The sequence below is a fragment of the Erinaceus europaeus genome, chromosome 9, assembly GCF_950295315.1.
Source record: "Erinaceus europaeus chromosome 9, mEriEur2.1, whole genome shotgun sequence".
Lineage (NCBI taxonomy): Eukaryota > Metazoa > Chordata > Mammalia > Eulipotyphla > Erinaceidae > Erinaceus > Erinaceus europaeus.
In genome coordinates, this window is record NC_080170.1 from 34,374,724 (window position 1) to 34,397,373 (window position 22,650).

Genomic DNA, 22,650 nt, shown 5'->3' on the forward strand with positions numbered 1-22,650 from the left:
TTGCGCACTGTAATAATATGTGTGCTTAACCAGGTGTGCTACCTCCTGGTCCTTTTAGGTCCCGGAGTCACCTTTTATAGGTATTAAATGCTCCTCAGTGTTCTTATGGCAGATGCTATACACTTAGTAGTGGTCCCTTTGTTGTGACCATTTTAGTTATTATGTAGAGTCTTCCAGAACATTATTCACTGCCTCCACTAATTCTTTTCAAAGTAATAACTCATCTATCTGTTAGAAATAACACAAACTGTCCTCATGTGTCTCCATGGTGTACCTACAAGGATAAGGTGTTGAAAATAGAAGGTTATTCCTTATAAAAATTAAAATGAATTTATTTACTAGGTAGAGACAGAAATTGAGCGAGAAAGGAGAAATTGAGAGTGAGAGAAGGAGATCCATGACACTGCTTCATTGTTCTAATGCTTTCCCCCCCGCATGTGGGGACAGGGTCTTGAACCCTGGTCCTTGTATATGGTCACATATGCGCCACCACCTGGCCATGCGGTTGTTCTTTTTAAACTTTCTCTCTCTCTCTCTCTATTTTTTTTTTTTTAAGATTATTTATTTATTAATGAGAAAGATAGGAAGAGAGAGAAAGAACCAGACATCACTCTAGTACATGTGCTGTAGGGGATTGAACTCGGGACCTCATGCTTGAGAATCCAATGCTTTACCAGTGCGCCACCTCCCGGACCACATTAAACATTCATTTAATTTAATTCATGAGAGAAGCCACCACATCACACTAGTATGCAGTGTTGGGTAACTGGTAACCTGACCCATACTAGTCCTGTGCTCTCCTGGCTGAGCTGTGTGCACATGCATGCATGGTCACACACACACTTAAAAAATTAGAATATTTCAAAACGTTAGAAAATATAACATAAACAGTCATCTGATGTCAAAGTTGTCATTGTTAAATATATATCTATATATGTGTGTGTGTGTGTGTGTGTGTGTGTGTGTGTGTGTGTGTGTTGGGTAGTATGCCAGCTCCCCCCCCTTAAAGCCTCTGCCTCTAATCCTGTTTAACTAAGCACTGCCATGCCTCCAGGGCATTGGTTTGATCCCACTTAAAGCTGCGGTCTCTTTACATAAACCACTGTTAACTAAGCACCGCCCTGCCTTTAGGACATTGGTTTAATCCTGCTGGTTCATACTCTTTTTGCTCCATCCCCTCTCCTTGTCACACCCAGATTTCCACCAATTTCTTTTTGCTCCACCCTCTGTTTCCACCCTACTTGCGAGCATATATACAGCTGCTCTTCTGTTTTAACACACTTGGGATTGCCTTCGGGCAAGAGTTCCAGAGTGTATCTCCTGCGATGCTAGCTTGGCACGAGTTCCTGATCCCTCTCCCACGCAGCAGCTTAGGTTGGCTCCAGTTGAGTTCTCTCCAACCCAGAGAGCACTTGCTCAGGAAGAAGCACCCTTAGGCTATCCCAGCATATATATTATTTATATATTAATAAGAGGGAGAGGAGGAGAGAGAAAGAAAACTCAGGACCTTCTGCCTGAAAGCTCAGCCAGTACCTTATCCATTGTGCCACCTCCCTCCCTGACCACAGACTTGGCATTTTTTTAAAGGCTTATTTTATTAATGAGAGCGAGAGAGGACAGAACTGTAGCACCACTCTGGTACAAGCGATGCAAAGGAATGAACTCTGGACCTCAAGTTGGAGAGTCCCAATGTTTTATCCACTGCACCACTTCCTGGGCTAATAAGCTGTCATAATTTAATAAGGAACTGAAATGGCTTAGGTGCCTGAAATGAATGATGACTCTTACGGCATATGACAGGTATCCTCCACTTGTTCCACTTCCCTTGAATAAAGTGATGCCAGCGACTTTTGTTTCATTCTACTCTGTTGTACTCTGTGTATCTTTCTTATTTTCTTTCCCTCATTAAAAAAAAATTAATACTGTTTGTCTATGTAATGTCACAGGGCTGCCCTGTTGATGCTCTGTGTATGATATAGTGCCTTGAACATAATAGGCATCTAAAAGTTAGTGTTTTTAAAAAACAGATTTTCAGGGTGGTAGTGCAGCAGCCTAAGCGCACATGGCGCAAAGTGCAGGGACTGGCATAAAGATCCCGGTTCCAGCACCAGCTCCCCACCTGCAGGGAGGTCACTTCATAAGCGGTGAAGCAGGTCTGCAGGTATCTTTCTCTCTCCCTTTGTCTTCCCCTCTCTCAATTTCTTTTTGTCCTATCCAACAATAGCAGTGGCAACAATAAAAATAAATACAACAACAAGGGCAACAAAAATGGGGAGAAATGGCCTCTAGGAGCAGTGAATTCGTAGTGCAGGCACTGAGCCCCAACAATAATCCTAGAGGCAAAATATAACTAACAGATTTGCAGTTTAGGAAAAGTTTTATGCAGAATTACTTCATGTTCAGTCCTTAAACAAATAGAATTAGAATTAACCTTATAATCGGCAATACCACTCTTACACATTTATCCAGAGGATACATGAACACTAATCTGAAGGAACATAATGCACACCTGTATTCAAAGCTGCATTATTCACAATAGCTGGAGAGTGGAATCAGCCTAAATGCCCATCAACAGATTGGATAGAGGCTCCAAAGTTCCAGGTTGAATCTCCTACACCACCAGAAGCCAGAGCTAAACAGTGCTCTGGTTTAAAAAAAAAAAAAAAATACGGGATAGAGGCCACATGGTGGCATAGCTATTTAGGTGCATGTTACTATGCTCCAGGACCCTGGTTCAAATCCCTGGTCCCCATCTACAGGGAGAAAGCGTGTCTCTGGCTTCTTTCTCTTTAAATTTTATTTATTTATTAATAGATAGAGATAAAGAAATTGAGAGTGGGAGGGGGGAGATAGAGAAGGAGAGAGACACCTGCAGACCTGCTTCACCGCTTGTGAAACTTTCCCCCTGCAGGTGAGGACCAGGGGCTTCAACCTGGGTCCTTGCACACTGTAGTGTGCGTGCTTAACCAGGTACACCACTGACTGCCCCTTTCTGATGAGGGAATGTGGATAGAGAAAGAAGGCAGAGATGATATGAGAATTGTGAGAACTGTAGTGATTGTCTTTGGGAGGTGGGAGGGTGGGAACACAACTTGGGTGGTGGATGTGGTGTGGAATTATACATTTTAGTTTTACAACCTTCTAACCTATTATTAATCACAAATAAAAAGAATTACTCATTTCAGAAAAGGGCAGGAGGGGCTGAAGAGAATCTTAGGGTTCTGGTACCTGGTGATATAAGAAGAACTAGTTGTAGGGGAGAGTGTTCTACAGAGAACTTTCATGGAGAGATGAGAACTTGTTCCCAGGTGTCAAGGATTACACTGTATACTATTAACCCCATCTCCCATAAGAATTATTTAAAAATTCCTCCATATCAATGAAGATATATATATACCATTTCAAAAACATTAAATATTTAAAATTTTCTTAATTTCAGATTTCCTTTTTTTCTGGGGAACTGTATTTTTAATAACAACAACATTAGTTGCCCTTCTGAAGAAAGAAAACAAGGAGTCATCTGCAGTAAAAGAAGAAACCAAAGGAATCACAGATACTTACAAGCTGCTTTTTGCAATTATAAAAATGCCAGCAGTTCTGACATTTTGCCTTTTGATTCTAACTGCAAAGGTAAGAGACTGTAAAGCAAACTTACTATGTTCTAAGTACCAATTTATGGAATATTTTCTTTTCCTTTTATATTGTAGGTCTACTACCTTCATAATGCAACAATGTGCAACGTCTTCTGTTTGTTATGTATTTTTTAAAAGGTGTGGTATCAAATATACCTTCCTAGTAGACTAAATAGCTTGGAATCCTGAAAAGAATCATCCCACTATGAAGTACTTCTAAGAAATGTGAATTTTTATTTTACTAATGCTAATGCCTAATTAGAATGGAAATTAATGCTGCATTAAAAAAAATAACTTGTTAAAATGTGTTCACAGTTTAATGTCAGAATTAGAGAAATTATTTACTTAAAATGTAATTTGCAAAGATATATAAATATATTAGAAGTATACTAGAGACCAGGTAATGGCACACCCATTAGAGCACACAAGTTACAACGTGCAAGGACCTGGCTTCTTCCGCTGAAGAGGGGGAAGCTTCACGAGCACTGTAGCAGTGCTGCAGGTGTCTTTCTCACTTTTTTTTAAAATCATCTCTGTTTATTGGATAGAGACAGCCAGAAATTGAGAGGAGGGGGCAGAGACAGAAACACCTGCAACGAGCTTCACTACTCGCGAAGCTTTCCCCTTTGCAGGTGGGGACTGGGAAGCTCGAACTTGGGTCCTTGCACATTTGGAACATGTGCATTCAACCAGGTGCGCCACCACCTGACCCCTTTCTCACTCACTCTCTTTTGATGTTTTTTCTTTTTTCTTAATATTTTTTATTTAATTATTTATTATGGGATAGAGACAGAGAAATTGAGAGGAGAGGGAGAGAGACACCTGCAGCCCTGCTTCACCACTTGCAAAGCTTTCCTTCTGCAGGTGGGACCAGGGGTTTGAACCTGGGTCCTTGCGCACTATAATGTGTGCGCTTAACCAGGTGTGCCACCGCCCGGCCCCTCTCTCACTCTGTCTCCCCCTTCCCTCTTGATTCCTCTCTGTCTCTATCCAGTAAGCAAATAAATATTATATTTAAAAAATAAGTATATTTAATCATCAGTTGAATTTTTTTTAGCACTAGAAGGCAATAGATCCTCAAATAAATGGGGACTTTGGTGACTATATTCTCATCTGTATGTTTTCTGTATTGTGATGAATGTTGAAATTCTAAAATAGTGTATTTTCTTAATCATTTATTGGATAGAGACAGAAATCAAAGGGAGGGGGTAGATAGAAAGAAAGATACAGGAGCCAGTCGGTGGTGCAGCAGGTTAAGCGCACATGGCAGGCACGGACCGGCGTAAGCTCCCTACCTGCAGGGGGGTCGATTCACAGGTGGTGAAGCAGGTCTGCAAATGTCTAAAAAAAAAACAAAGAAATACACAGACAGCAGGGCTTGAGTCCAAGTCCTTGTGCATTGAACCAGGGGTACCATTGCCTAGCCCCCCAAAATATTTTTAAGTATTTAATTTATGTATTGGAAAGAGACAGAAGTCAAATAGAGAAAGGGAGAGAGAAAGAGAAAGGAACACCTGCTTTACCACTCATGAAGCCTTCCCCTTGCAGGTTGGGGCTGGAAGCTTGAACCTGGGTCCTTGAGCATGGTAACATGGGTGCTTTACTAGGTACACCACTCTCCAGCCCCTCCTATTTTGAAATAATGAGCCTTTCTTCCTTTCTGACAGGGAGGATTAAACCCTGAGGAACTGTTAAGGTTTGAAATTCAAAAACTCAAGTTCTAACTTTAGAAAATGCTGAAAATTTCAAGGAAAATAATAGTCTATCATCTTATTTAATTTAGATGACCATTGGGAATAGTTTTCTTTTTTTTTCTATTAAAAGATTTATTCATTCAGTGAACTAGAGAGAGATGGGGGCAGGGGTGGTTATTGCAGAAAGGGATGCCAGATAATCACTCTCATGTATGTAGTACTGTTCATTGAACTCAGGACCCCATGTCTGTCTTCAGGTGCAAAGCTCTACCACTACGCCAGCTGCTGGGCCACAGAAACACTCTTTGTGTATCTTCCCGGCTCCCATATCCATCTGTAGATTTGCATGCATGTGCAGCACACACAGATGAGCATGTAAATATAATACAGTAGTTCTAACTGACAAATTACCATACACAGATTTTTTAAATGTTGAATCATACTGTATATACATTTTTCATAGTTTTTGTCTTAATTTTCCCATATTACTGTCATTAAACAGTATTTGAAAGCACATACATGTGTGGCTTTTTGTTTGTTTTTGTCATTTCCAGGGCTTCACTACTCTAGGCTGGCTTTTTCCAGATAGAGAAAAAGAGAAACCACAGTACCCATGCTTCCTCTAGTGTGATAGGGGCTGGGCTTAACCATGAGCCATGCACATGGCAAAGCAATGCTGTTCCAAGTGAGATATTTTGCCAATCCAGCATGGTTTGAATAGCTAGCTGTCTAATTGTCACAGTATATAAATTTGTCATAATTTTCTTAGTCATCTTTCTTCTGTTGTGTATTTTTTTTCAAAGAATTTATTTACTTATGAATGAGAAAGATAGAAGGGAGAGAATGAACCAGACATCCTTCTGGTACATGTGTTGCCAGGGATTGAACTCAGGACCTCATGCTTGAGAGTCTAGTGCTTTAGCCACTGTGCCACCTCTTGGGCCACCTGTTGTGTATTTTTAAGTGTAATCAAGTTATAGAAATGTACTAGTGGAGACGAGAGAGAGCAGAGAGGCTGAAGGTGGGATCTGACAAGATGGCCAGGCTGCCCTGAAGGATGATCAAGGAAACCCAGCATTTGCTGGCAGAACCAGCTCTTGGTATTAAAGCAGAACCAGATGAGAGCACTGCCCGTTATTTTCATGTGGTCATTGCTGGCTTTCAGGATTCCCTCTTTGAGGGAGGGACTTTTAAACTTGAACTATCTTTTCCAGAAGAATACCCAGTGGCAGCCCCTAAAGTACATTTCATGACCAAAGTTTATCATCCTAATGTAGACAGGTTGGGAAGAATATGTTTAGATATTTTGAAAGATAAATTGTCTCTAGCACTGCAGATCCGCACAGTTCTGCTATCAATCCAGGCTTTAAGTGCTCCCAATCCAGACGATCCATTAGCAAATGATGTAGTGGAGTAGTGGAAGACCAGTGAAGCCCAAGCCATAGAAACAGCTAGAGCAGGGGAGTCAGGCAGTAGCGCGGTAGGTTAAGCACCCGTGGTGCAAAGCGCAAGGACTGGCTTAAGGATCTTGGTTCGAGACCCCAGGTCCCCACCTGCGGGGGAGTCGCTTCACAGGCGATGAAGCAGCTCTGCAGGTGTCTTTCTCTCCCCCTCTCTTTCTTCCCCTCCTCTCTCCATTTCTCTCTGTCCTATCTAACAATGACAACATCAGTAACAACAATAATAACTACAACAATGATAAAAAAACAAGGGCAACATAAGGGTAAATATATATATAAAAGAAAAGAAACAGCTAGAGCATGGACTAGGCTATATGCCACGAATAATATTTAAATTGATCTGATCATCAAGTGTGCATCACTTCTGTTCTGCCAAGACTTCTTCCTTTTTTTTTTTTCCTCCATTTAATGGATAGTCTTAGACACATCACAAAATTAAAAAGCCCACATATCTTCAGTGCTTTGGTGATTAAATACACATTAGCAAAAAAAAAAAGTGCTAGTAAATATTTTATGCATAAAATTTTTTGATGTTCTGAATATTCCCAGTTGATTCTTCCCTCAATTTTTTCTTAAACAAGCAATTCATAGACCAGTGAATATAATCATAAAGTTGCTTTTTCAAAAGAATATGATTAATTTATATTGAATAGTGAGGTGTATCAGTTATAAAGTCAGAGTCCATGGCTCCAGAAGGTAGTGCAGTGGATAAAGCATTAGTGTCTCTCTCCCCTTCCCCCATATCTTATTTGTTTGTTATTTGATAGAGACAGAAATTTATAGAGGAGAGGGAGTTAGAAAGGAAAAGAGACAGAAAGATACCTGCAGCTCTGCTTCACCACTCGTGAAGCTTTCTCTCTGAGGTGTGGACCAGTGGCTTGAACCCAGGCCCTTGTGCACTGTAATGCGAGTGCATAACCAGGTGTGCTACTGCCTGGCCCCAATAAAGCAGTAGACTCTCAAGCATGAGGTCCTGAATTTGATCTCTAGCAGCACATGTAACAGAGTGATACCTGCTTCTTTCTTTCCTCATATCTTTTTCATTATTAAATAAAACATAATGTCAGAGTTCCATGTATTTGTTTTATTTATTTTAGGTGTGGTGGGGGGAGAGAACCAGAGTATTGCTCTGGCATTTGAGATACAGGGAATTGAACTAAGAACTTCATGCTTGCAAGTCGAGTACTCTACCCACTGTTCTGCTTCCCAGGCCACTGTGTTGCCTTTTTAAAGTGAACTTCCTCAAAAGTGATACATCTCTTAATTTTTAACAGCATAGACAGCATGTGCTGGTAAGTTCGAATTGGACATTGTTTATAATAAGAAATTAAACTGTTTGAAGTGGAAACTTAAGAGTGCTAACTTGTTAATGTTTTCACTGAATGTTGTAAGTAGGCCAGAAAGTAAAATGTGCCTTCTGTAACTTGCTTGTGCCAGATATAGATGTGTGCTTACTTGTAACTGGCTAGGTTCAGTAATGTAACTGAGGTTCTTGAAGAATTGACATATTCTTGGAGGAAAATATTTCACTAAGTCACAAGCTAAAATATGTTTTTTTTTTTTTTTATTGCAGATTGGCTTTTCAGCAGCTGATGCAGTAACAGGACTGAAATTGGTAGAAGAGGGGGTACCTAAAGAGCATTTAGCCTTATTGGCAGTTCCAATGGTTCCTCTGCAGATAATCTTGCCTCTGATTATCAGCAAATACACTGCAGGTCCCCAGCCACTGAACATATTTTACAAAGCCATGCCCTACAGGTAAAAACTAATACAGCCTTACCAAGTAAGAAAGCTTGCATGAGGGAGGTTTCATTAGTGTCACTCATTTCTGTGTGTGGAGTAGATGTCTGTCAAAGGCTTGACAAATACCTTTATTGGCAGTCATAGATACTTTTATCCGGTATTTATTTATTTATTTATTTATTTATTTATTACTAGCTGTGGGAATTGAACCTGGGACCATAGAGCCTCAGGTGTGAGAATTTGCATAACCAGTAACACTATTTTCCCCACCCTATACTTTTAATCTGTTTTAACTTTCTAATAGATAAAAGCTTCTCCCATTTGGTAGGCCCATAGGTTTGTTTTTATTGTTTTTTTATTTTATTTATCTTTATTTAATTTTTATCAGTGCACTGCTCAACTCTGGTTTAAAGTTGGTACTAGGGATGTTGAACCTAGGAGCCTCAGACAAGAGAGTCTTATTATGCTGTCTTCTTGGCCTTTTGTTGTTGGGTTTTTTGTTTGTTTGTTTGTTTTGTTTATTTTTAAGATAAAGTTGTAGTAGTTAATTCCATGTTTATTTTTCTGTAGATTATTGCTTGGATTAGAATATGCACTACTGGTTTGGTGGACTCCAAAAGTAGAACATCAAGGGGGATTCCCTATTTATTACTACATTGTAGTACTGCTGAGTTATGCATTGCATCAGGTAAGCTTGATATAGTTTCCTCAGGTAGTAAACTGCTGTATGTAAAATAAAGAAAATTGTTGTATAGCTGTCTTCAAATCATGATACATTTTAAGATTTAAATATGAATCTGATTCTGAAGAAATTATTTGCCATTGAACTTTAAACGTTGTGGTTTGAACTATGAAATGATAGTCTAGAAATCATTTGTTTAACTTCGGATTTATATCACTAGAGAATTTCCTAAAGTATAATAATTGAAACTTAGATCAGCCAGGGCAACTGAGAGAACAAGGTGGCTATGCAAAACTTTTTTGCCTTCAACTTCAAGGCCTCAGGTTCAATCGTTGGCACCACCTAAGTCAGAGCTATTTTTGAGCATTGCTAAATAATATTGGCCAGGGCACAGTAGGGGCAGTGATGCTGACACATCCAGTAGAACACGTTACCGAGCTCCGCTTCCCCAGAGCCCCACCCTACTAGGGAAAGAGAGAAGCAGGTTGGGAGTATGGATCGACCTGTCAACACCCATGTTCAGCGGGGAAGCAACTACAGAAGCCAGACCTTCCACCTTCTGCACCCCATAACAACCCTGGTTCCATACTCACAGAGGGATAAAGAATAGGAAAGCTATCAGGGGAGGGGATGGGATATGGAGTTCTGGTGGTGAGAACTGTTTGGAGTTGTACCCCTCTTATCCTAGGTTTTGTCAATGTTTCCTATTTATAAATTAAAAACAGAAACAAACAAACAAACAAAAACACGTTACCATGTATAGCCATGCAGGCTCAAGCCCCAGGTCTCCACCTGAAGGGGGGAAGCTTTACAAGCAGTGGAGCTAGTGTCTCTCTCTTCTCTGTTTCTCTGTCTCTATCAAAGCAGAAAGAAAAAGAAAGAGAAAAAAAACCTGCCATAAGAGAGTGCTGGGTAGATAAGCATGTAGTTATACAAGGAGACTCTCATGCCTGAGCCTCCAAAGTCCCAGGCTCAATCCTCATCACCACTATAAGCAAGAGCTGAGCAGTACTCTGGCAAAAAAAAAAGAAAAGAAAAAAATAAATAAAAGATAGCCACAAGGAACTGGACGGTAGCACATCTGGGTGATTGAACACATACATTATCATGTACAAAGACCCAGGTTTAAGTTCCTGCTCCTCACCTACAGAGGGGATGCTTCATGAATGCATGAATGGTGAATCAGGTCTACAGGTGTCTCCTTTTTTTTTTTTTTTTTTTTTTAATACCAGAGCACTGCTTAGCTTTGGTTTATGGTGATGTAGGGGATTGAGCCTGGAACTTTGGAGCCTCAGATGTGAGAGTATTTGTATAACCATTATGCTATCTTCTCTCTCCTTCCCTATCTCCCCCTTGCCCTCTCATTTTCTCTCTGGCCCAACAAATAAAATAGAAAAACAAGAGGAAAAGATAAAAGGGTGCTGGGAGCAGTAGATTCATAGTGCCAGTACTGAGTCCCAGAGATGACCCTGGTGGCGGGGGGAAGAAGCCCACTAAGGTGGCACAGTGATGAAGTGTTGGACTTTCAAATACGATGCCCCAAATTCAGTCCCACCCATCACATCACAAGTGCCAAAGTGATACTTTGATTCTCTCTTTCCCTTCCACTAATACATCTTTAAAAAACTAAGTAAAAATATTGTTAATGAACCTTGGATAACCCGGTGTTACAAGGCTAAGTATACTCTATAAATAACATTTGACTTAACTTCTCCCTATGTAGCAGCTTAATCACTCCATCAGTAAATATTGTACAACAACAAGGGCAACAAAATGGGGTAAATGGCCTCCAGGAGCAGTGGATGCATAGTGCAGGCACTGAACCCCAGCGATAACCTTGGAGGCTAAATAAATAAATAAATATTGGGGGCTGGACAATGGCACATCCAGTAGAGCATACATGTTACCAGGTACAAGGACCTGGTACAAGCCCCTGCTCCCCACCTAGAGGGGGAAGCAAAGCTGCAGATATCTCTCTTTCCATGTCCCATTCCCTCTCAGTTTCTCTCTGTCTCTATCCCAAACAAAACCAAAAACATATGTATTCATCAGATACCTATTATGTACCAGATACTATTTTTTTTAAAAAAACTCATTCCCCTTTGTTGCCCTTGTTATTTTATTATTGTAGTTGTTATTGTTGTTGTTACTGATGTCGTCATTGTTGGATAGGACAGAGAGAAATGGAGAGAGGAGGGGAAGACAGAGAGAGGGGGAGAGAAAGATAGACACCTACAGACCTGCTTCACCACTTATAAAGCGGTGCCCCTGCAGGAGGGGAGCCAGGGACTCGAACTGGGATCCTTATGCCGGTCCTTGTGCTTTGAGCCACTTGCTCTTAACCCGCTGTGCTACCGCCCGACTCCCCCCCCCCCCCAAACACTATTTTTTATTAATGTTGTAACAGGGACTGAACCCAGAAACTCATGCATAATAAAGTATGTGCCTATCTGAGGAGCCGTCTCTGGGCCCTCATCATAATGATTTATTATCTGTTTTCCCCAGCCTAGAAAAAAATAATGGGCACAGAGTGTCTAATCCGTCTTTGTATTACCACAATTATCTTAAAATCTAACATCTGTAGCTACTTAATACATGTTTGTTGACTTGAATTTAATGAAGATCAGGAAAGTTACTTTTCAGTTTTATGATTTTGATATTCTTATTTTAGGTTATAGGCTTATAAAGTCAAACTGAGGGAGTCAGGTGGTAGCGCAGCGGGTTAAGCATGTGACACAAAGCACAAGAACCGGTGGAAGGATCCCGGTTTGAGCCCCCGTCTCCCCACCTGCAGGGGGGGGTCGCTCTCAAGTGGTGAAGCAGGTCTGCAGGTGTCTATCTTTCTCTCCCCCTCTGTCTTCCCCTTCTCTCTCCATTTCTCTCTGTCCTATCCAACAATGACGACATCAATAACTACAACAATAAAACAACAAGGACAACAAAAGGGAATAAATAAATATTTATTTAAAAAAAAGACAAACTGAACTAAACATGTTTCACATTTTCTCTCTAGGTAACATTGTACAGTATGTATGTTTCCATAATGGCTTTCAATGCAAAAGTAAGCGACCCACTTATTGGGGGGACATATATGACACTTTTAAATACTGTGTCCAATCTGGGAGGAAACTGGCCGTCTACAGTAGCCCTTTGGTTGGTAGATCCCCTCACAGTGAAAGAGTGTGTGGGAGCATCAAACCAGAATTGCCGGACACCTGAAGCTGTTGAGGTAAGTGTTCTCCAATTCTAAACTAACAGCAAGCTAATATTAAGCTGATTTCCTTGTTTTGCTACTAGATGTACTATATCTTTTAATAATAATAATTTGACACTAATGTCTGGTTTAGAGATGTACCCATTCCCATTATAACTGAAGAATGTATTTTACATATGTGTCTTTATATTACTCTCAAAGCTGTTAGAATAGCTCAATTGAAGGTGCCTATCATTGGCCCAAGGGGTGATACAATGGATAAAGTGATGGACTCTCAAACATGAGGTCCTGAGTTTAATCCCTGATTATACAGTGATGCTCAGGTTCTCCTGTACTCCCTCTTTCATTAATAAGTAAATTTCAAAAGAAGTAGAAAGTACATCTCAGCAGGGATGAACAATTTCTTTCATCCAACTCTTCTAAACAGCAGGCACATAATAAACACATGATTAGTGATCAAGTTTTATAATGATATAAAAAAAGGAGAAATAGCCCATTGGCTACATAACAGTTATAGTTAAAACTGAATGATCAAGAAACTGGGCAATAGACCTGGTAGAGCATGCACATTTGCAAGTGCGGAGACCTAGGTTCGAGCCCCTGGTCCTTACCTGCAGGGAGGGAAACTTCACAAGCTGCAAAGCAGAGCTTTAGGTGTCTCTTTTTTTCTTTCTCTCTCGATCTCTCCCTTCCCTCTCAGTTTCTCTCTGTCTCTATCAAAAACAAAGCAAACCAGAGAGAGAGAGGAGAATGGCCATCAGGAACAGTGGATTCATTGCACAGACACTGAGCCCTAACAATAATCCTGGTGGCAATAAAAAAATAAAGTAAACCAAACGGCTAGTATATTGACGAATTATATCTTTAAAAAAATTTTTTTTAATTATCTTTATTTACTTATTGGATACAGACAGCCAGAAATTGAGAGGGAAGGGGGTGATAGAAAGGAAGAGAAACAGAGACACACCTGCAGCACTGATTCACCACTTGTAATGCTTCACCCCAGCAGGTGGGGACTGGGGGCTTGAACCTGGGTCCTTGTGCACTGTAACATGCGCGCTCAACCAAGTGCGCCACCACCTGGCCCCTGATGAATTATTACAATGCAACATTAGCCCACTTATACTTTCAACACAAGGGAATTTCTTAACGTTTCTGAATATGAAAAGGTCAGTCTAGGAAATGAGTATTATCTGTATCAAGAACTAAAAATAATTTTTTAATCCTGTTAGTAGCACTGGAGAATTTAAGATACATTGACATGTTTTCCCATTTGAAGTGGATAGAATTTTTTTTTTTTTTAATTTTTTTTGACCAGAGCACCACTCAACTTGGGCTGGCTGTTGGTGGTACCAGGGGTCGAACATGGAGCTTATCAAATGCAAGTCCTGTGCACTACTGCTGCATATCCTTGTGCTCCGTCTTGCAGCTTGTTAAAGTAGTTTAACAAAAATATTTTTGAGGGGAAAGGGAGAAGAAAAAAAAATTTTTTTATTACTCTTGTAAGTTATAAAACAAAAATTGCTGAATGCTTCCATTGTGAAGTTTGAAACTGTGAAATGTTTATTATAATCTTATTTTTTACAGCTTTGCAAAAAACTTGGTGGCTCGTGTGTTACAGCTCTGGATGGTTACTATGTGGAGTCCATTATTTGTGTTTTGATTGGATTTGGTTGGTGGTTCTTTCTTGGCCCAAAATTTAAAAAGTTACAGGATGAAGGACCATCTTCATGGAAGTGCAAAAGAAGCAATTAGTTCATTCACTACTGAACATTCTAGAAAGGTAACTATAGTTTAGTTTTAATTCAGACCGCTATGATAATCAGAGCACTGAAGCTTGAAATATTAAGAAAATTATTAATATAAAATGCCAAATGGTTGGAAATAGAGACTTCTGTATATTTTATTATATTTTTTTCCTTGCATTTCTGTGTATTTAAAGTTTACTTAAGGCCAGGGAGTTGTTTCTGTAGCAACTTTTCTGACCTTGTTATTTGATTTGTATTTTTTTAAATTTACTGACCAGAGCATGTTTTAAAATGCAGTGCAGTAGTCATGGTTGGTACCATGCAGTCAAGTATTGTTATCAGTACTTACAATTGAGCTGTATTTAAAATCTTGGTAAAATATATTAAATGGAATAGAACTTGATACTCAGGTACTAACTACAACTGATCTGACCCTGTTGGCAGTAAAATATTATTTCGAATTTCAGATTGGTCCAGTTCTATGTGGAATTTGCTGAGAAGAGATTATGAATTACTGAAATTTCATTTCAGTTATTTTCCTGACCATAACCACACTATACTAATGAATCTGTGTTACAAATACTATTTTAAATATATTTCCGGCTTTTGTAAGCGTTAAAGATTTATAAGAAGATTATTCAAACTATTTTTTTATAAAATGAAAGCTACCATTTTTAATTTATTGATTCTCTGCCCTTCCCTCTTCCCCTCCCCCTTTGGAAGATGATTTCTCTCCTTGTTGACATATACCCTAAAGCTTACATATGTTTTTGTCATAAGTGCTTCATGGCACATGAACAAGTCATGAGGGGATCAAATTTAGTGTTCTGTGTATGTTCATAGCAATGTTTTGAAATAAAGATTAAAGATTTTTCCTCAAGTAGTTTTTTTTATTGTTAAAAAGAAAAAAAAACACTAAGGCTATCCAATTCAGTACAATTTAAGTGAGTAGTGATAGTGTAATTTTAAAAATTAATGTTTTAAAGAGAGAGCGACAAAGAGTAGTCTGGGAGGTGGCGCAGTGGATAAAGCATTGGACTCTCAAGCATGGGGTCCTGAGTTCAGTCCCCAGCAGCAGAAGTACCAGAGTGATATCTGGCTCTTCTATCTTTCTCATTAATAAAAAAATAAATATTAAAAAAAAATAAAGAGAGACAAAGACATTTTGTGCCTTTGACTAATTAAATTATGTGGTGGAAGAATGTTTCTTAAGCACTTTACTAGTGAGAAAAGATCTCACAACTACTTTATAGCCAAACCAGGTACTGTATTTCCACTTATTAATCAGCCTTCTATTTGTAAAATATAGTTCCCAGTGGAAAATTGCTATCCCAGAAGAATTAAGCTTTTGAATACCTCAGCAATTTCTATCATATTATGTATACCTGGTAATAGGTTCTTTGCATATTTTGTGTTGTATATTACTCTGACTCTAGAGATTATTAAGAGATCCTTCAAATATTAGGGGGAAAAAAGATTGAGTCAATTTTTTAATAAGTTTATCTTCCTGAGAGAATACATTCTAACTCATGATTTTAATTTTGTAACATAGGTTGGATTTTAGAGTGGGGCTTTTGATAAGTAATGGAGAATAAAATGGGTGGGAGAAAATGGTACACATCAATTGAAGAAAGAAGCACACGCCTTGCTATTGGAAAGCCTGTGTGGGCATCAGTGTCAAATCCTGAAGAACTGCCTAGCAAATCATCCCAGAAAGAAGGCGCTACACTAAACCATGATGGCAGGATTTTGTCACATGGGTTGAGCATTTTCATGTATTATAATCAAAATGTTTACTTGAATAAAGAAAAAAAATAACTCTTATATGTGAAATGTTACTTAGATTCTCGGTTTTTGGATTAAGAAACTCACATTGCCATAATCACCTTTTATCCTTAGCCCCTACCAGTTTCTGTTATTACTAAATACATATAGTTAGTTGCAGACACATTTTAAGTCTATAACTTTTTAAAAGTATTTATTTTCCCTTTTATTGCCCTTGTTTTTTATTGTTGTTGTAGTTATTGTTGTTACTGATGTCATTGTTGTTAGATAGGACAGAGAGAAATGGAGAGAGGAGGGGAAGACAGAGAGGGGGAGAGAAAGATAGACACCTGCAGACCTGCTTCACCGCCTGTGAAGTGACCCCCCTGCAGGTGGGGAGCCAGGAGCTCGAACCAGGATCCTTCCACTGGACCTTGTGCTTTGCGCCACATGTGCTTAACCTGCTGTGCGACCACCCGACTCCCAGTCTATAACTTTTTAATTACTTAAAGTTTTAAGACAGATTTCAACTTTTTACCTAAAAGGTGAAAACATTAATTGCATCTGCTCTAGGAATAGACACTTACTTATGTTACAATGATCTGGCTATTTGGGTGCATGTTTATGTTGTATACTAGAAACAAGCAATTATTAGCTCTGTGCAACTGTCAGCAAGTTGCACATATTGATCGTTGATGGCATCATACAAATTATCCTCCTGAACCTAAGGATTTGTTCCTTATAAATCACTAGTATGAAAAAATGTGTGTGAGGGGCCAGGCAGTGGCGTACCTGGTTAAACACACACATTATAGTGCACAAGGACCTGGGTTCAAGCCTCTGGTCCCTACCTGCAGGGGGGAGCTTCACAAGTGGTGAAGCAGGGCTGCAGACATCTCTCTGTCTCTGTCTTCCCTTTCTCAATTTCTCACTGTCTCCATGCAATAAATAAATAATAATAAAAGAAAGTGTCAATGTCTGTGTCTGTTTGTTGATTGATCCTGCTGACTTCCACCCTCAGGTATGAACATGAATTCCTCCAGTTACTGTAGTATGTATACCATCCAACACCAGATGTGGACATTTGTCTCTTCATGTCAGTGTCGCTGCAGATCAGTTGCAGCATGTATAGGTATATAGTAAGCCATTGATGGTGTCGGGAGGTAGCTCATCCAGTAGATCATCCACCTTGTCTTGGGTGGTGGCCAGTGCTTGGACTTCAGCATCCCATGGGAGTACCATGGCACCTGGGGACTCTCCAGGGCTGTGCTGTCTGTGCATCTATTATACATTTAAAAGGATAAAAAGTTGTCCTACTAGAGTCATCCATGCTTGAGACCTGGTGCCATAAAAAAATTTAAAAAAAAAATTGGAAAAAGTTCTTACAAAATTAGCTGCAATTAAAGCTAGTATGAAAACTTTGTAAATACTTTGATAAGTCATAAAAAGTTGTCCAAAAACTAAAATAGATTTCTCTATTTTTATAGTAAATCTTTGGAATTTAAACTTAACCATCTAAACCTGTTGATTTTTTTTTTCCCCCCTCACTGCAAGAGGTTGTCCCCCACCCCACCCCATTGCATGACACTGCACATCAGTAAGGCTGTGAACCCCCTGAATTATTTGCGAGGTCACACTGTAAATTTTTGTTGATGAGGGGGTTCTTGTTAAGATTATTTGTACACTGTATATAGTCCAAAGTCTAAAATGTGGCCTCTACTGTGACTTGTCAACATTAATTTGAAATGACACTTCAAATAATATTGATTGGAAACCTTAATTGCCTAAAGTTCCCAGAAGACAATATAAAAAAAAGAAAAATCTGTGACAAAATGGGGGGGGGGATTTCTGCATTTATAATACTCTATTTGAATTTGAAGGAATTAGAACTGATGAGACATGGTAGAAAAGGAGACTATAGAGCATACTGTCCGTCATAAAGACGTGTTTCACTCATACAATTCTTTTCGAATGAATAATTTATTGCTTGCCTTAATTGAAATTCACAAATATGTTACTTTTATTAGATGATTGAGATCACTATTGTAACAAGGCCAGATTTGTTTTTGTGTTTTCAGGAATCGTGTTTTTTGTGTGTGTGTTGTTGACAAATAAACCTTCCACAGACCCAACAATAAATAAGGAACCAGTTTGTTGGAAACATTTCATGCAGATTCTCAAATTGTAACTTACCTTAGCATTAGAAATAGAAAACGGGGGAGTCAGGCGGTAGCGCAACGGGTTAAGCACAAGTGTCGAAAGAGCAAGGATCCCAGTTACAGTCCCGGCTCCCCACCTGCGGGGGAATCGCTTCACAGGCTTCACAGGCGGAGAAGCAGCTCTGCAGGTGTCTTTTTCTCCCCCTCTCTGTCTTCCCCTCCTCACTCCATCTCTCTGTCCTATCTAACAATGACAACATCAACAACAACAACAGTAATAACTACAACAACAATAAAAAACAAGGGCAACAAAAGGGAAAATAAATAAATAGAAAACGGATTGGTTTGGTCCGGGAGTTGCTGCACTGGATAATAAAGCACTGGACTCTCAAGCATGAGGTCCTGAGTTTTGTACCTGGCAGCACATGTACCAAAGTAATGTCTGGTCACTCTGTCTCTCCCAACATGCTCATTAGTAAAAGAAAATGGGGGACAGGGGTCGGGCGGTAGCGCAGCGGGTGCATGTGGCGCGAAGCTCAAGGACTAGCATAAGGATCCTGGTTTGAGTCGCTGGCTCCTTAACTGCAGGGGGTCGCTTCACAGGTGGTGAAGCAGGTCTGCAGGTGTCTTTCCTCTTCTTTTGTTTTCCCCTCCTCTCTCGATTTCTCTCTGTCCTGTCTAGCAACAACGACCGCAATAATAACTGCAATAACAACAATAATCACAACGATAGAACAGCAAGGGCAACAAAAGGGGGAAAAAACAGCCTCTAGGAGCAGTGGCTTCGTGGTGACTGAGCCCCAGCAATAACCCTGTCGATAATGGAAAATAAATAAATAAAAAGGCCGGAGGGTAGATAGCATAATGGTTATGCAAACCGAAGCTTATGCCTGAGACTCCAAAGTGGGGGACCCCTGTACCACCATAAGCCAGAGTTGAATAATACTGTTTTTTTTTTCCCCTGCAGGGTTATTGCTGGGCTTGGTGCCTGCACCATGAATCCACCACTCCTAGAGGCCATTTTCCCCCCCTTTTGTTGCCCTAGCCTCGTTGTGGTTATTATTATTGCCATTGTTGATGTTGTTCGTTGTTGGATAGGACAGAGAGAAATGGAGAGAGGAGGGGAAGACAGAGATGGGGAGCGAAAGATAGACACCTGCAGACCTGCTTCACCGCCTGTGAAGCGACTCCCCTGCAGGTGGGGAGGCGGGGGCTCCAACCGGGATCCTTGCGCCGGTCCTTGCGCCACATGCGCTTAACCCACTGCGCCACCCCCCGACCCCCAATGCTCTAGTTTTAAAAATGAAAAATAATGAAAAGAAAATGGGTCAGGTGGTGGCCCACCTGGTTGAGCACATGCTAACAATGCACAAGTACCTGAATTCAAACCCTGGGTCCCCACCATACCTGTGGCCTTGGGAGAACATATGGAGTTTCCAAAGGAGGGGATGGGGACACAGAACTCTGGTGTTGGGAATAGTGTGGAGTTATATATACCTATATAGTCCTATAAATTAATGTTAAATAATAAAATTATTCTTTAAATGCTGGTGTCTAGGAGGTTTAAACTGTAAACATTGATTTCCTCACAGTTCTGGAAGTTGCAAGTTCCAGAGCAAGGTGGAAGGGAACACATTTGGCTTCTCCTAAGGTCTCTCTCTGATTTAGAGATACTGCCTTCTTGCTGTGTTTTCACAGGATTCTTCGTCTGCGCATGCAATATTCTTGGTGTTGCTTCCTAATCATATAAGGACACCAATCCATTAATTACTCCATAAACACCCTGCCACTGAATACTGTCAAAGAATTTTGGAGGGACAAAATTCAGTTCTGTAACATACTTGCTTCTCCACTATGCACATCTCAAGGGCAGATGAAACCCAGAGCCATCAAGAAATCTCCAGGCTGCACAACTTCGGCTCCCAATCTAGTCTTCCTCCTTGGAATATAATATACTTCTAATCTTACCTATTTCCAAAGGATGAGAACCCATGATCCTGGAGAGTCAATTTACATGAGGAGATAGGATTTCTCTGCTTTTGCCTCAAAGAGAGGTGGGTTTCTGTACAACAGACACCCTTATGTAACTGCTCAGGTTCGTATTTATTGTTTTCCATACCTACAGTTCACACCCTAGGATATCTAGGCTTTTATCTAGGATATCTAGGCTTTTATCGGTTGAATAAGTAGCCACCCAACAGGTGAGAATCAAGAGTGGAAAACTGGGGTATTACAAGTAAATATTGATTCTATCCCTGTTCTAGAAAGTTCTTGTGTATTTTTAGTACATGACAAATATAATTGTGATAGATGTGTTTTCTCAGATGTTTCTTGAATTTGTATTTTTAAAAGACTTATTTTTTAAAGTTTTTAATATTTATTTCCCTTTTTGTTGCCCTTGTTTTTTATTGTTGTAGTTGCTGTTGTTATTGATGTTGTCATTGTTAGATAGAACAGAGAAATGGAGAGAGGATAAAAAATGGAGACACCTGCAGACCTGTTTCACCGCCTGTAAGCGACTCCCCTGCAGTTGGGGAGCCAGGGGCTCAAACGGATCCTTACGCAGGTCTTTGCACTTTGCGCCACAGGCGCTTAACCTGCTAAGCTACCGCCCAACTCCCTTCTTGAATTTTTATTATTTAATTCATATTTATGAGAGAAAACCAAGCAGTGCTCACTTCGGCAGCACATATACTAGAATTGGAATGATACAGAGAAGATTAGCATGGCCCCTGTACAAGGGTGGCACACAAATTCATGAAGTGTTCCATTAAAAAAAATCAGAGCATCACTCTAGCATATGCAATATTGAAGACTAAAAGCTCCACATGCCTGAGGGTTCAACACTATATCCACTGTGCCACCTCCCAGACTACCTACTTCATTTTTTGCTATTGTTATATTATGTCCAGAGGCCTGGGATAATGAAAACCTGGGTCTTACAACCAAGATTTCAATCTCAAGTGATTATATTTCCTCTTTGTCTCAAGGGAGTAAATTATCCAAATAATTTAAGGTGATATCAAGTGTCTACTCCTTGGGTAGAGAAAAGTATAAGTAAACTGAGTAGTGAGTTGTGAGTTGCACAGATTGAAAGATGTATGTGGAGTAGTAAAACTAAGAAGTGAAAATATTACAAAGAAAATTCCTGTTCAAAAGAAAATGGTAAAATCACTTGAAAATAACACTTGTAGATTTTCTAAAAAAGATTCATGATTTACTTTATAAGAGAGCACCACTCTGCTTTGGCATATCCAATGCAAAGGATCAAACCCTGTGTCTCATTTTGTTCACAAAGAAGCTTTAGATCATCTCTCTGAAGGGAACTCCCCACACCCCACTGAGACTCTTAAGTCATCAATCTGATTTGGTGGCTGGTGCATTATTGGACGGACATCACCAGCAGCAGTGGGGTCCACAGTCAATTCTTTCACCCGATTTGCTTATCTTAATATATTTTCACAGGATGCCAATTCCTGGAGAGATTTGTGGCAATTGTGCAAGTACGAAAATTTTCACCTATGAATGAATCTCTTAACACCTTCGAGTGAGTTTGCTTGCTTATGGCATGTGAGGTTTATTTCTTTTTCTTTTTTTTAAATATTTTATTTATTTATTAATAAGAAACATAGGAGGAGAGAGAAGGAGGCAGACATCACTCTGGTACATGTGCTGCCGGGGATCGAACTCAGGACTTCATGCTTGAGAGTCCTTTGCTTTATCCACTGCGTCACCTCCCAGACCATGTGAGGTTTATTTCTACATAAGGCTTTGATGCAGTCTGAGTGCTAAAAGGCTCTAATTTCATTTTCTTTATGATGAAGTAAGATTGTGGACCTGATGTGAATAGTAGGGGGGTGAATAGAGGTGAATAGTAGGGGGAAGCCACAGCATTTCCTATTAACGTGGTTCAGTTTTTGGAGAAAGACTGAGCAATTTTAAATACTTTGCGTGCACGCATACCCCATCAGTGATTGTACATACCTTGCCCACTTCTAGAGACAGCTGTTCTTACCTCAACCTGTTCTGTGCCTTGTCTGAGGCTACTGACCCTAAATTTCTGGAGCACAGCCAAGATAAATTACATTCCTTATTTGTTATTGTAAATTATCTTTATTGTGTGTACATTTTTTATTGTATTTGAGACATTTTTGTGCGTGACTAGTTAATTCTGTAGCATGTGCCATATCATTGAATGGAACTAAAGCCTGTGACAGTGGACACAACTGCTGGACCGTTATAGCTTACAGCTGTGCTTACCTCTTCCTGTTCTGTGTCTTGTAAGAAATCTGGAATTATGATTTAAAAAAATTTTTATTTATTTATTTTATTTATTCCCTTTTGTTGCCCTTGTTGTTTTATTGTTGTAGTTATTATTGTTGTTGTCATTGTTGGATACGACAGAGAGAAATGGAGAGAGGAGGGGATGACAGAGAGGAGGAGAGAAAGATAGACACCTGCAGACCTGCTTCACCACCTGTGAAGCGACTCCCCTGCAGGTGGGGAGCCGGGGTTCGAACCGGGATCCTTATGCCGGTCCTTGTGCTTTGTGCC

The 22,650-nt window shown here is 39.9% G+C and overlaps 2 protein-coding genes and 1 non-coding gene across 4 annotated transcripts in view; all 3 read left to right on the plus strand.

Moving 5' to 3' along the window:
• The window catches only part of SLC33A1 (solute carrier family 33 member 1), a 35,078-nt gene extending 19,072 nt beyond the window's left edge, over nucleotides 1–16,006 (plus strand). Inside the window, exons 2-7 of one of the 2 annotated variants that reach the window (XM_007521084.3) lie at nucleotides 3,440–3,630; nucleotides 8,360–8,544; nucleotides 9,100–9,217; nucleotides 12,225–12,440; nucleotides 14,013–14,208; nucleotides 15,726–16,006. In XM_007521084.3, the coding sequence (XP_007521146.1) occupies nucleotides 3,440–3,630; nucleotides 8,360–8,544; nucleotides 9,100–9,217; nucleotides 12,225–12,440; nucleotides 14,013–14,180 (878 nt within the window). In that variant the 3' untranslated portion in view covers nucleotides 14,181–14,208; nucleotides 15,726–16,006. Of the gene's footprint in view, nucleotides 1–3,439; nucleotides 3,631–8,359; nucleotides 8,545–9,099; nucleotides 9,218–12,224; nucleotides 12,441–14,012 lie in introns of both variants that reach the window. The other variant, XM_016187253.2, reaches the window with a different exon arrangement.
• Nucleotides 6,311–7,031, plus strand: LOC103111746 (ubiquitin-conjugating enzyme E2 N-like). The gene has a single exon (XM_016187254.2). The coding sequence runs from the start codon at nucleotides 6,384–6,386 to the stop codon at nucleotides 6,741–6,743; it is 360 nt and encodes a 119-aa protein (XP_016042740.1). The 5' UTR covers nucleotides 6,311–6,383; the 3' UTR covers nucleotides 6,744–7,031.
• A 4,760-nt stretch (nucleotides 16,007–20,766) lies between the features above and the next one.
• LOC132540554 (U6 spliceosomal RNA) lies at nucleotides 20,767–20,873 on the plus strand. Its single transcript, XR_009551752.1, has one exon. It is a non-coding gene; the product is annotated as a U6 spliceosomal RNA (small nuclear RNA).
• Nucleotides 20,874–22,650: the final 1,777 nt, after the last annotated feature.

Bases quoted from the DNA above. Each gene is read 5' to 3' on its own strand.
- LOC103111746 (XM_016187254.2), top strand. From the start codon at position 6,384: ATGATCAAGGAAACCCAGCATTTGCTGGCAGAACCAGCTCTTGGTATT.